Here is a 13995-nt window from a genome sequence, read left to right on the forward strand (position 1 = left end):
CACAGAGGAAAGGGGTTGTAGAGGTGTAACTGCTAGTTTTATATAAAGAAGAGCTAGGTAAAGCCAGGAGGAGCATGAACAGCTTCATGAACACTGTCTGCTGAGAGAGAGATTGATCCCAGAGCACAGCTAGTGTCAGGATGAATGGAAAAGGTGGAAGCCTGTGGAATTAGGCTTTACTGAATTAATAGATAAAAGTTTGCACCTTGGGAGTTGTTGAAAGTTTGGATATGTGCTGCTTTTGAGTTGCTGCTTGTTCCTTCTCAGCTGTAAAGCTGGGGTTTTTTTTTTAGCAGAAATCTAAAAATAAGAGTATGAAATTCATGACTGCCTGAATGTGTTGCAGTTGGCTCCCTGATGGCAGGAGGAAGGGCTGGCCCCACAGACAGCTCTTAGTCATTCTGACTGCTATCACAAAAGAAAGCATACCAAGAGCTCCCAAACACTTTGAAAGAACAGGAGAAATTACTCTTTCAAAGCCCTGTTTGAACGTATACATTCAGTTTGCTGTTTTACTCATCTTTGTTTTTAGAGTTGTTCTCTGCCCTACAAATCCAGGCTGTTTCTCAAGCACTTAGCATCATCAATTCATAGGTTTAACTTTTTTTGCACCCTTTATAGGCCTATCTTTTCTGCTGAAGTATTCAGAAGAGGCTTTTGTTCTTCTGGATTTTCACATCTAGAATGCAGAAGTTAAAAGAGGCTTCCATGTTCCTCATAGATACTGTCACTCGATGACCAAGACTCTCCAGCCATAGTACATAGACCTCAAAAAGTAATTACCAAATGAGAAATCAGCTGCTAGCACGTTTTTATTTTCACACATCACTGACACCGTGGTGGCACTTGTTATCATCATGTGCCCTGGCCCTCCTGCAGACCGTTGTATCTCTGAGGATGCAAAGCTGAAATGTGAGAGGGATTTTGTTCTCTTTTCCTCTTGCAAGTGATTTCTATTGCATCACCATCTTAAATGGCATATTCCCTCCCTCAGGTATGTGGCAAACTGAAAGACAGACAGTGAAGATGTCATGTCTGAGATGGAGCAGGTTCTCATGCATGCTCTGAATTTTCAGTTTGTATCCAGAGACCCATTTTGTTTTCAGTCACTCGGGGAACAGCCCTGCAGCAGAAAAAAACAGTAACCTTCACTGCTTCACTGATCAATACGTTTGTTTTAAGGCCTCCAAGTAGCATCACACAGACTTAGTACCTGCACGGCAGGCTGTTTATTTTGTGATGGTAATAGAATCTAATGAGAAAATAATTTTAGGATTGTGCAAGGTCAGTCTTATGCCAGAGTATCCTGTGGTGAGTTGGGCAAGTACAGACACCCTCACTCTTCCTGCAGGCATGCAGTTGCTCAGCCTATCATTCCTAGGATGTTGGGATGCTGGAATGCAAAATACGGAAAACTGTCAGGCTTCTAGCAAATTGTCACCACCAGTCAAAACAGGGCAAAGTTGAGGCTGTGTTATTTACAAAAACAGCAGAAGAGTTGTGTATATCCGTAGCCCCAGGGAAGCGTGTTGTGCACTGCAGCCAAAGTTTCCTGTCCTCCTCCTCCTTGTTGCTAGGAATGGAGTCCAAGGCCCTTTTCTGACCTGTGTGCCAAATCTGCTGTGTGTTTCTACCCAGCATCCTGCTGCACAGGAGTTCACTGCCTTTCCTTGGAGAGGACCTGGAGGGCAGGTCCATGATCAGCCTCCACAGTACACTGTGTGCCGGCTACTCCTGTATAATGCAAATTTAGATGGACCCGCTGTGTTCAGAGCACCAGTAACCACCCTCCCTTCCTTACCAGTGATAAAGCAGAAAGCAGTTCACCTGAGTTGGAGATAATGCACTTTTTTAGATATTACAGTAAGCTGTGTTATAGCTCTCTTCAAGCCAATTTGCATCTTGTCTCATCAGCAAAGTTGAAGTTAAGCGCTGAGCACCTGTGGCCATCTCAGGGCAGAAGGCTGAAGGCCTCTCATTCTTGGGCTCAGCCTCTGCCTGTGAGAACAGGGGTGGGGGGGCAGCAGAGGAAAAGGAAACTTAAGCTGAAGTGCTGACTTAAAGCAGCATTTTGTGCCAAGAGCTCAGGCAATTCTGAATCAGAAGCTGTTTCCATCCTAGAGGCACAGCACCCCAAAATATGTGGAAGACAACAAAACTTCTACAATTTTGTAAGCCTTGCACCACAGGCAGAGCTGGCCAGTATCCCACACTAGCAGCACCCATCCAAGGAGGGGTGCTGGTGGGGCAGGCAGGGCCTGCATAGCAGCTGGATAGGAGGAAAACATTTTCACAGTACAAGGTGTTAAAATGCTGGACAAGGGCCCCAGGAAAGGCTGCATGACCCTGGAGACTGCAGCACTGAAAGGATGAGGCTCTGAACAATCTTGGGAGACAGCCCTGTTTGAACAGGGATAGGACTGGTGACCTCCAGGGGTCCCTGCCAGCCTCAATCACTCCACAAGCCCATAGTAAAAAGCCAGTCTCGTGCCAGGTTTCAAAGTACAGTTGGTGATTGGAACATGAAGAGGCCCAAAAGCTCCAGAATTCAGCACAGAAACTGTCTTTGATCTCAATGGCTTTTATTTTAGGATTAACTTGACCTGCCAGGGTCATTATTTCGGTGAATTATTGACAAATTGTGTCACTGGGTGCAAACTGGTGCTAAATCAGCTCTGTGCATGTAGTGGCCACACTGGCTGGTTGTTTCCGTGCAGAAGTTGCTGGGTTCAGCCGGTCTCCCTGATCCTCTCTCTCACACTGGGATCCATTCCTTGTGAGTCAATGAGTGATCATTGCACAACATTTCTCTGCAAATGAGTGTTTGAAGAGACCTTGGCTGGATTGCACAACCCTACTTGGTCAATACCTCCTGGAACATTCCTGTCTGCTGAGAGCTCACATGAGGGCTGGCACATGAGTCACAGTGTGACCATCTTGACTAACCAGGGGAGGCCACAGATCACCAGGCTGGGCTGCTTCCTCTTCGCCTGGGCTGCAGCACGAGGAAACCCTGGAATCCAATTAACAAAATCCCATGGAACCTTTAAAAATGCCCATTTCATTCCCACATTTTACTTCTTTTTCTCACACCATCTGAAATGTCAGATACCTGTCCAAAGCAGTGCAGGATCCTGGGCACCAAGGTCCAGAGGAAGGGACATGCTGAACTGCTCCAGCAATATCCATGCTGGAGAATCAACGCTTTGCTAGGGTCACCAAAACAACAGCATGTTTGTTCCAGGCTGTTTCTTGAGACCCTGGTGCAGGCAGAGCCTGAGTGCCATCACTGAGCTGTGAGCTTGGAGGGTCATCCAAAATACCATCATATGGGTCATCTCCCAGCTTATGTTCCCTGACAAGGGACAGCTGTGGCCATGTCACCCTTGTATTTCAGAGATGTATGTTTAATGAAATGTTGCTGGTGGTTTATATGATGGGACCGAACAAGCCAGTTGCCCCACAGCCCCTGAGCACGCTCCGCTCTGCAATGAGTCCTAGCACAGGGATTTCCTTCCAGGCAGCTCACAGCCAGGCACAGTAATTTGCATTACTACCAATAATCTCTGGGTTTGGGAGAGCCATGGCAGCTCTTGCAAATCAAATCAGAGCTTTGCAGTAGTTATGCCAGAGGAAAATGTTGCATGTACAATTTGAGAAAAGCCCACATAAATTCAAAGGTTCAAGGCACTCCTTGCATTTCAAAAACTGGAATCTGCAGGTCTGATTTTGGGTCTAGACATTAACAAATTTAGGTCTGAGCCCATTCAGATTGCAATGATTTAGCACTCTTTCCACAAGCTCCACTGACCAGCTCTATCCTATACTTCTCCTTAGCCCCAAGGTCCAGCTGGTGACTCTGATGTCCCAGAACACTGTGACGTGCTGGAGTGCTTCACTTCATCAATCAGTTGCTTGACCTTGGCTGGTGCAAAGTCCAGTTGCTCTGCAGAAATATCAGTCCTAACTTCTTTCCTTCCATGTTTCTACTTCAACCTCTTACCCATCAGATTACTTTTAGGCTCATTGACTGTGAATGTTATAATATAATAATAACCTGATCAGACCAAGGATCAGGGGAGCATCAAGGGAGGTCCCAGTCCTCCTCTGGGCATCCAGCATATCCCTGGCAATGGAGATATGTTGGGGGACAAGCTGAGGGCAGGAGAGCTGGAGACCACTCCTACTCCAGCATCACTGGGGCAGGGGCTGACAGCCCTGGCAGGCTGAAGTGAGGTCCTGGACCATGGGCAGGGTGGGGGGGGCACTGGGAAGGCACTGGAGACAGCCACACCTGTGTGAATGCCCTCAGGGCCCTGAGAGCAGCATCACCTCCCAGATCTGGAAACTTGTGTCTCATCTTCAGCCCCAGCATCCCTAGTGCCACCCTGAGAGCAGCCCAGGCTCCCAGCAGGAGGGTGATGGCAGCATGAGGGAGGGCTTCAGCTCTGGCATCCTGCAGACGTGCTGCCCAGAGGCAAGGCAGAGGTGCCAACAGCTGCGCATAGCAGAAATAACCATGTCAGCTGTGCTGTCACGCACTGCAAGCTCTGCACATGATATCCTCAAAACCAAGATTGCTGTTATTCACTGTTCCTCATTCTTGGTTGTTGTCCATTCCCAACAAGATGTGCACACAGCCCATGCTGGCAGATGCACAGCACTGGTTTGCTATCTGTATGCAGATTTGGCTACAGCTGGGGCACGTAGACATGGACATTTATTTCAAGCGCCAGAGACTGAGAGAGGGACCAGCTTTATGCAATACCCTTTTATCCTTGGAGCTTCAGGAATAAGGCAGACACCTTGGGCAACTTGGCCCAAGGTGCCCTAAATCTCTTTTCAATGTTATTGGGAGGAAACAATAGCAAGTCTGAGTAAAACACCTTTTTGTAATCAGAGCTTTGCTAGGCCTGATTCCAAGTTGGTGGAGCTGCAGTGGAGGTTACTGACTTCCTGCATGCAGACAACCCAGTATTTTGTGTTTGCAGTGAGAATCTTGCCTGTGTGAAGGCACCCAGAAGACATGGACCTGTCTAGCAATTAAGGCTCCTGTTTCCATTATCTAATCCTGAAAAATTGTTTTCAAATTCAACGAAATGCACTTTTGCATTAATTCAATATATTCTGTGGGAATTTGTTTGTTCAGGGAAATTTAAATCTCCAATGACTGAATGACTAAAAGCACATGTAGAAAGGAGAATTAGAAAGTTCTGTCTGCAACAGCCTGAATTTATTAAAGTAATAACCTTGTGGGAATTACAGCTAGGATAACACTTGTGAAAATGACAGCCATGTAAAAAGGGATTGGTATTTAATTGGAACTCCTTTTGACTTTCAAATTTTAATCTGGTTTGATACACTGGGAAAATTATTAAGTTCTTTACAAAGACTTATTTAAAAATAATTGCACCATATCACACATTGTAATAAATATACAATTAACCAGACACTATCAAACAACCAACATGAATAAAACTGCTGTACATTTAAAACTGATGGAGACTTTGAATTTTTAAGAAAAATACATTGATGAAAATGCCTATGCTACCTGATTTGAGTGACAGATGGAAGGCAAAAACATATTCTTAGTGAAAGTACAGGTCATCTTGCACTGTTTGTATTATGTGGATTTCAAAGGCAAAGACTTGTTGTTGACAGCAAGACAGAGATGGAGTTCTTCTACAGGTGGCACCCCTATGCCACTGAATACATGAGACAAGACCCAGTTTATTCAAACTGGGTGAACAGATACCATAAAGCACACAGTCTTACCTCCAAACAGATTGAGGTGTGTGTAGGCCTTTCAAGGGCCTTGTGCACAGATGTGATTCACACCTGCCATTGTTTATTATAAAGTAAATGTCCCCCTTTTTGCAAGATCTCTGGATTTTCTCTACTGTTCATTTACATTCTGCAGTGTTGGCTGGTTGCAGCTGAGAGGTTCTGAGGCTTGATACTTCAAGTTTTCCAGAGGATGAACGTTCTCCTGAGTGCTCCTTTTACTTCTGCAAATGACCTCTACCGAGAAATGCCGTGTGTTCAGACACCATCTACAATTAGCCCATCTACCCTATGTTGAAGGCCACACTCCAGAGAACTTCCAAGGTCTGTGGATACCAGAGAGTCTCACAAGGTAAATTATCCAGCTCTTCCAGGATGACAGCAAAGACAGAAAAAAAACCAGCATGGCCCTTAGGAAAAGTCTGACTCTTTGACAATTGGAACTGGTGGGGTTTTATGATCAATTGGTTTATAAATAAAATGGAAATCTTTCTTGGTTTCACTCTTCAGAAGGGAGGCTTTGATATGATGTGGAAGGGCATCTTTGTCCAGCTGCAGCCACTGGTCATCAACATAAACAAAGAGTCCATAGTCCTTGGGATGGGACACTTCAAACTTGTCGGCACACTGCTGGCTCAGCTGCTCAGCTGTGGTGTCGCGACGGGAAGCAAGTGTCCTTGATTGACCACTAATTTCCAGAAAGGAGATACAAATGAAATCCTGAAGAGAAACATGAGCAGAGACATTGCAGTTAACACAGTAACCTAGGACTGAAGGAGGAAGAATTCGGTCACAAAGCTCTAGCTGCCTAGAGCTCCCAAATATCCTCCAGTCATTCTCCAATGTCCTAGTTATTCTCTCCTTTCTTTCCTCTGTCAGGCTCTGAATCAGAAAATACTTAAATAATCATTTTACCAAATAATTAGCACCATAAAGACACTAAAGTTAAAGTGGCTTTTTTTCTGATTTTATTGAATATCCTTAGAGAATGATCTGCAATGGTTCATTCTCCCATCTTTTTACAGCTCCTGCAGGAAGTTTGCAAAGAAGTGACAGACAAGAAAAACAAACCACAAATGTCAGAGATCTGGCCTGAAAACCCCCTGTTTCACAGAACTGGGATAGGGCTAGCAGTGTGGTGGCCTTGCAACTTCACAATCACCCAAACAGCATCTTGAGAGTGTGTCCTCTGAACTTCCTTCCATCACTAAGGAAATAGCAGAAGTTATGCTGAGAAGGCTGATTTACTTGTACCCTGTTTCAGGCAGTAACAGCTGTTGTGACAGCTTTCATCTTGCTAAACACATAAGGAACAGACTCTACAGAGATTTTGGTCACAGTGGAACCTGTGTGTTTGATTTGCATCTGTGAACTTCAAAATAAATCCCAACCATTTTGTTCAGAAAATAATGAGATTCCCTAGCAGAAAGGGAATTTCCAAATGCGTGGACTATAGGCTTCCAAACTACATTTAAGGAGTATCACTGCAGTGGATTAAGGCAGGCAGAAGAATGGACAGAGGCCTGCTGAACATATCAGCAAGTGGTTTAGCTCTGCCAGAATGGGCTTTCATATTTCTTATACTACCCCTCATTCAAAGGGGTGGAAAATGGCCCTTCAGCTGCTGGAGGTGGTGGGAATCTTCTGGGGAAACATGTCATTTGCTTGCTCAGCTATTATACTCCATGCTAGGTACTTCTATGAGCTACTGCCAGAGCAGCACTCAGGGCTGGATGGATATTTGCTGTATCTCATACACCATTCACAGTTTCTGAGATCATCAGGGACTGGCTTGACTGCAATATGGGAAACCTCTTCAACTCCATGCTTTCACATGGACTACTCTCCCCCACAGGAGACTTTCCCCTGGCTTTTCCCTCAGCGTGCACAGTTTTCCATTCTGCACTGTGAAAGCGCTGCAGAACGTGCTACGTGGCCTTTGCTGCCCCCCTGTGGGTGACAATTTGATCACAGCACATGGGGCTGGCAGGGTATCCTGCCTGCCTGGACCAGCCTCACCACGGCTGGAGGCCCAGAGCACTCATCTGTCCTGGGACCCTCTCCCACTGGTGCACAGGGAGATATTTGCCAGGCCATGCACAGCATGGGCTTCAAAACTAACCCAACCTTGATGGGTCTTTCCTGCTGCCAGATGGGCTCTGGAAGATGCTTGACTGACTGGCTCTTGGGATGTCTCAGACCCTCCTACAGCTTTATGCCATCTAGAAGCAGCCCTGTGTAGCCTGCTCACATCCTAGTTTAGCCCGTGACTTCCCCAGGCATTAAGGGCAAAGATTAAGAGGGGCTTCTGAGTCCCCACCACAGCTCCCATATGCAAAGGCTTCTAGCACATCTCCTTTGAGAATGAACAAAAAAATCACTTTGCAGTCATATTTAAAACTACAATATTATAAGGGTACTTCAAGATTTCAAAATTTATTTCATAAGTAATATGTGTTTCAAATGTGGTGTGTTTTTTAAGATCTGGAAACCTTGCCCCAGATGTACTCTTCTTTTTTAATAGTGATTTCAATTAATTTAATTTTAAAATAATTACCATACTAAAGATTTCTAAGTATGGAGAAAGCATGCAGGCTTTCCCCCTAGGATATAATGCTGGCTACCTGCACTGACGAGCGGGAAGCCCGGGCCTTGTTCAGCGTTCTCCGTCGCTCCCAGCGGTGGATGGAGTCCTGGACCTCCACGCTCAGCTGCCGTGTCACAGTGATTTTGTCATAGTTCTTGATATGCTCCAGAACCCCGTAGGTGGTGGTTAAATAATAGGAGCCTGCAAAAGGTGAAAGTCTTGTATGAACATCACACCTTCATGGGCCATTTTGTCCCGCTCCCAGCCTGCCTGCCAGTGCCCACAGAGGGCAGCTGTCTGACCCTTGCACTGCCTGTGCCACGCTGGAGGGAGTGCGGGGTCACTGGTGTTAACCGAGCGAAGGACACCCTGTGACCAGCATCCTCCAGCCCCTCCTGCTCCACAGCAGTGTTGCTGCCCACACTGCTGGGGCTGTAGATGTCCTGGGGGAGAACACAGGCTGAAAGGAAAGAGCTATAAAAACTGCTTTCACAAACAAGCCCTAGCCACAAACGTTTATTCTTTGGGCCACGGCCATCTTTTTGTTGTGCTTGATAGGGCCCATGCAACAGGTCTGTAACATGGGCTCCTGAGCAGACCCCACAATGCAGGGAAATAGAAATAATTGTAGATTGCTCCAGGAGAGGCACAAACCCCAGCTCCAGCTACACTACTTGCATGTTTGGATTTTGGGGCTCCTGTGGGCTCAACACTGTTGAGGGATGTATCAGACCTGCAGGAACAAGTCATCCTCTGTTCCTCCATTGTCTCTTGACTACACAGGCATTCCAGGCGTTCATCTGTAGTTCCTGGACTGTTCAGGGCTGCGGGATAAATCTCGGTAACGCAGAGAAACAGGGCGAAGTGGCAAAAGCCCCTTTCCCTCGGAACGCCGTGGCTGCTGTGGCGCTGTTTGCAGCAGGAAATAAATAACCAACTGCAGCCACAGGGCGGCAGCTGGGCCCTGACAAAACCCGGCTGCAGCCACAGAGGCGCAGGTGAGCCCTGACACGGACAGAGACGCTGCTCTGCCCGCAGGGCAGCCCCGAGGCCGGGCTGATGCAGGGCCGGTTCCCAGCTCCGCCCTCAGCTGGGAACGGAAGGCCCGGGCCCGGGCAGGGCAGGGTCAGCCCGCGGAGCTGCAGAGCAGCTCAGCAGGCAGAGTGCCCTACTCCGGCCCCGGCACCCGGTGCCTGGCAAACGGGGACAGCCAACAAGTGTTTTGGAGGAGTTTCAGCCCAATCGCAGTGACTCTAGATGGCACTCGCACATCGCCCATCCCTCCGCAGCCCGCTGGCTCCTCAGGCGCTGCTGAGCCCATGGTCGGCGCGGCTGGCTGCTCCAGGGAGGCAAAGACAGCACTTGATTTAAGAGCAGTATTTTTAGAGTACCATGAAAGCTTTCTGTAGGAGAGGAGAGACCAAGACACTGCCATTTGACTTCTGTACTCTGGTGGATCGATGAGGGGTGTCCTACAGTTTCGAAGGTTTTTGCCCAAAACACTCATTTTTCTGTACTGTCTCCCACAAAGAGTTGTTGAGAATAGACTAAGAAGCCTAAAAGTGCCACTTTTCTTCTCTTAAATACGGTTACTGCCCTCCTTTTTCTGTCATTCAATATTTCTCCTCTTCTGCTGAGTCAGAGGTAGCTGTGATGGGACTGGGAACAGGGTGTATCCCTTCCCTCAGAACCCTGGCAGGAAGAGCTCTGAGTCCCCCACAACAGGAATTAATCACTTTTTTATTTTTAATAATTAAGTTTTTGCCCACTTCCAATTTCTTTATTTCCATCCAGTTGTTCCCTACAATCTGTCCTTGACTTTGCCCCAGCATTCAGCATCACCGTTGCTATTAAATGAATTCAAAGGGTATTTTTCATTTGGAGGCAAAATGGAAGTGATTTTGTATATTGATTTATGCAATTTCACATTTTTTTTCACTTCTGCTTTACTTCTTTCCCTTTAATTTCTGTACCTGAACACCTTTTGCTATTCAACTTCGAAAGGCCTAACTCAAGTTAATGTTTGCCAGTTCTACATTTTGCAGTCTCAGAGCTGTCTTCACTGAGATGTTCTCTTTTTCCCCCCATTCCTCATATTTGCAGTTACTTCCACTGTCCTTTCTGATGTGATTATTCAGTCAGTTTGATTTGGAACTCCCTCACAAAATTTTCCCTTTTCTGGAGTGCACATTTCACAAAGTCTTTGCATTTTTGATCTAAGAGAACTTCCAGCCAGCTTTGCTTTTGATATCCTGAGCTCCCCAACCCAGATGACTTCAGTAGCCAGCCTGGCAGTGTGCCCCTTTGGAATGTAGAACCTGTGTGCAGAGTAGTCACCCAAAGCAGCTTGGTTATGTCCACAAAATGCTGTGATTCAGCTAACATTTTTTTTCTGCTAAGAATTCTTTTCAGCAGAAAAACTAACCTGTGCAGAAATACCTTACTAATGTACTGTATTGCTACTAATCATCCTATTAGTACTTACTTTTGTCCCACTCTGCACTGTGCTGGGATGACATGCTTACTTTCAGACTTATATCCTCATTTAATACAAATAAAATTAGTCTGCTGTTGTTCATCCAGGACTCCTTTCTAGAACCTCAGTACTTAGCAAAGCAAAGTCTAAAATAAACCCCATTTAATTGGTGATTTATTTAGTGACTATTTGGTGATAAATGATCTATGTTCCTAATTCAGAGTGTGTAATTTTCACTTGGGAAGCGTGTGCTTTCCAAGCTATATTTAAGAAACTAGAGGCCCACAGTTCCCTGGGGTATTTATCTTTCTGATAATAGAGGTCTTTAGTTACTTCCAAACTCAATATTTCTCTCTAACCTAACTTTATTTTCTCTGTCTCACTATGATGCTCAGTCAGAGAACATTGTCAGAAGGTTCACTCAAATTTAGGAGTAGAGTGACCACGAGAATATAGCTCTCAGGCATACAGTGCAGTTTAAAAATGTGCTCTTTTGTCACTGAAATAAATAAAAGTATCTGCGCAATTTTTTGCAGCAGCTGTTTAATTTTAGCAAAAAACTTTCCAGCTTTTCAGCCTGTGGGCCAAGGAACACAAGATGTCTCTGTTTAGGTTGCTAATCCAGCACCTCAGTTATCATTTATGATGAGTGCCTGCCTTTCTAGCTTGTGTCTTAAGGCACTGCACTGCTAAAAGGAGTTAAAGTGTTTAGCAATAATTTTAGAGGTTCAGATTTGAAGATTGGCCAAAGTGTTATCCACAAAATCTAGCCAGAGCCCTGCTGCCCTACTTTCACAAACACTGAAGTGAGACAAATGATGATTTCCAAAGTGAATATCTCATGAGCAAACACTGTACTCTTACCTTCTCCTAGCTGCAGAGCAGGGTCCATGAGCTCCATCATGTACTCCACATTCAGAAGGACTTCGGTCAAGTTGCTGCGGGCCAGCACATACATGAGCACAGGGAGGAAGTCATCTGCACCATAGGGCTTCCCTGAGCAAAGAGAAACACAGCATGGTCCCAATAACACCACAAAATCCCACACCACTGTTCCCACCACTGTGGGAACAACACTGTTCCCACAACAGTGTCAGATTCTCACACAGTGAGTCCTTTGCAGACTTCAGCTTACGTTACCTGAAGAGTTATAGCTCAAAAGCCCCAGCAAAGAAAAAATGCTGAAAACAGAAATTTAGTTCACTTAGAAAGCAAGTAAACTTGCTTTGAACCCAAAATAAGATCTTGAAAATTAACTGGAGAAAGATAAACTTAACTTAATTGATCACAAACCACTGGCAATTTTTGAAGAGTGCCAAGGCTTCCAGCTGGTCCCTCTGATTTGATACTGACATCAAGACTGCAGTTCAGGTTGGCAATATTAGTAGGGAAGTTGTCTACATTAATTAGGGGTATTTATTCTCTTAGGCTTACTCTATGTATGATACCAAAAAACAGAAAATAGAATTTGAGAGAGTGGTTTTAGGACTGGGGACTTCCGTGTTTATGTCCCTTCAGAAGGCAAAACATCACACACTACATGATCCTAATTAAAACAGTCTCCCAAGAGCTAGGATCCAAGAGGAATCATCTTTCTAACTATGCGGTCTAGCTAAGAAAACAGAAAGATTTTCACATTGGACTTTAACCTAGTTTTTTAAATTGATGTGCAGCAGATATTCAATATTTCCTGTGCTTAAAACATTCATATCAACTAAGTTTACAAAGTGAACTAACATACAGTCTGTAAGACCTCTTTGGGATCTCTGAGGACAAAAAAAAGCATGCTAACAGTCATAATTATAAATAATTATTATTTAAACTAGAATCCAATCTGAGGCTTCCCTAAGTAAACCACAAAGAACACAAGGATAACTTTTTCATTTGAAAGATACTTTCACTTTCAACCAACATGTCATAAAGTCATCATGGAAAACCCACAATAGCAAGTTTCTTACCAGACCAACATTCAGAATTGGCCATTCCTCTTAACCTACTCCACTTTCATTCTGAATGTCTTTCCTCAGACTGTGGGGAGTTTTTTCTCACCTGTGCACAACTTGGGATATGTTGATTTCATGGACTATGTGTGTCTCACCTGAGAGCTACTTGTCTCACCTCAAGGAATCAAAGCTACCCTTGATGTAGTTTTGGTGAAATACACTCAAGCCATTTTTGGCCCATAGCACACATGCTCTTCCATGGTAGGGCATACATTCCTATTTCTCAAATGTTCCCACTGACTTATTTCAAATATTTGCCATGAGTCAGATTTCTTTTTTTGTCATTCAGAGCTGACGCAGATTCTCCACTGGCAAAGAAAGATATTTTTCTGAAGCCTCAAATAAACATGAGCTTAGCCCCTGATTTAAAAAAAACCCGAAGTGTGGCTTTGAAATAAAATCAGTAATACATCTAGTGAACAGAGAGTTGATCCATTTAAAACAAAGAGTTAGAGAATGAGAGATCATCAGGGCTGTAATTCAGTCTGTTTCTAACAGAGCCCATACACGCCACAACATAGACTATTTATTTAATGAAAGCTGGATTAATGCTTTCAGTTTTGATTGCTTTGTTATGGCTGCCTTTAGTTAAAAGACACAGCCTTAGGTCTTCAACGAAACTATAAATGGACTTGATTGTTCCGTTAACATCTGGATGGACATATTTTTGTCTGTTGTTCCCTTGGCTTATGTCTCTGTGAAAGCTTTAGCTCTGTGAAGGGTCATACATTACCTTAATACAAGCAGCTTAGTATTACAGGCTGTTTAATATTTTCCAGGGTAGGGAAAAAAAAAAAAAAGATGACAAAACTGAGACATGAAAATGTAACAGAAAAACTTCACAGCAAAAAGCCCTATTCTCCTTTTGCTCCAAGTACACCAGGGGCCAACAGAGTTAGTTCTAATTCAGACTAGCATAAAGTTTGGTATACAAAATACCAAAGATTTGTTAGGCTCATTTTCCCCTTCATTAAAAACTTTTTCTTTGTGATCTAGTAGTTACAGACCAGCATGGACAGAATGATTCTAGTTTCCTGAAGGCCAAGGGATTTCCAGTACATCACCAATAGCAGAATTTCCCCTACTACTTTTCTTTCATGACTAATTCATGTCATGTCTGATAGGGCATCAAATAAAGTTGCTGC

The 13995-nt window shown here is 44.6% G+C and overlaps 1 protein-coding gene across 1 annotated transcript in view; it reads right to left on the reverse strand.

Annotated features, from left to right (window-relative positions):
• Nucleotides 1-2556: 2556 nt before the first annotated feature.
• LOC128789250 (ras and Rab interactor 3-like) overlaps nucleotides 2557-13995 on the reverse strand; it is a 160311-nt gene continuing 148872 nt past the window's right edge. The window contains exons 25-27 of the mRNA XM_053944989.1: nucleotides 11712-11843; nucleotides 8409-8572; nucleotides 2557-6504 (exon numbers count right to left, since the gene is read on the reverse strand). Coding sequence (XP_053800964.1) covers nucleotides 6196-6504; nucleotides 8409-8572; nucleotides 11712-11843 — 605 coding nt within the window. The 3' untranslated portion in view covers nucleotides 2557-6195. The remainder of the gene's footprint in view (nucleotides 6505-8408; nucleotides 8573-11711; nucleotides 11844-13995) is intronic.

This window comes from Vidua chalybeata, chromosome 6 (genome assembly GCF_026979565.1).
Source record: "Vidua chalybeata isolate OUT-0048 chromosome 6, bVidCha1 merged haplotype, whole genome shotgun sequence".
In the NCBI taxonomy this organism is placed as follows: domain Eukaryota; kingdom Metazoa; phylum Chordata; class Aves; order Passeriformes; family Viduidae; genus Vidua; species Vidua chalybeata.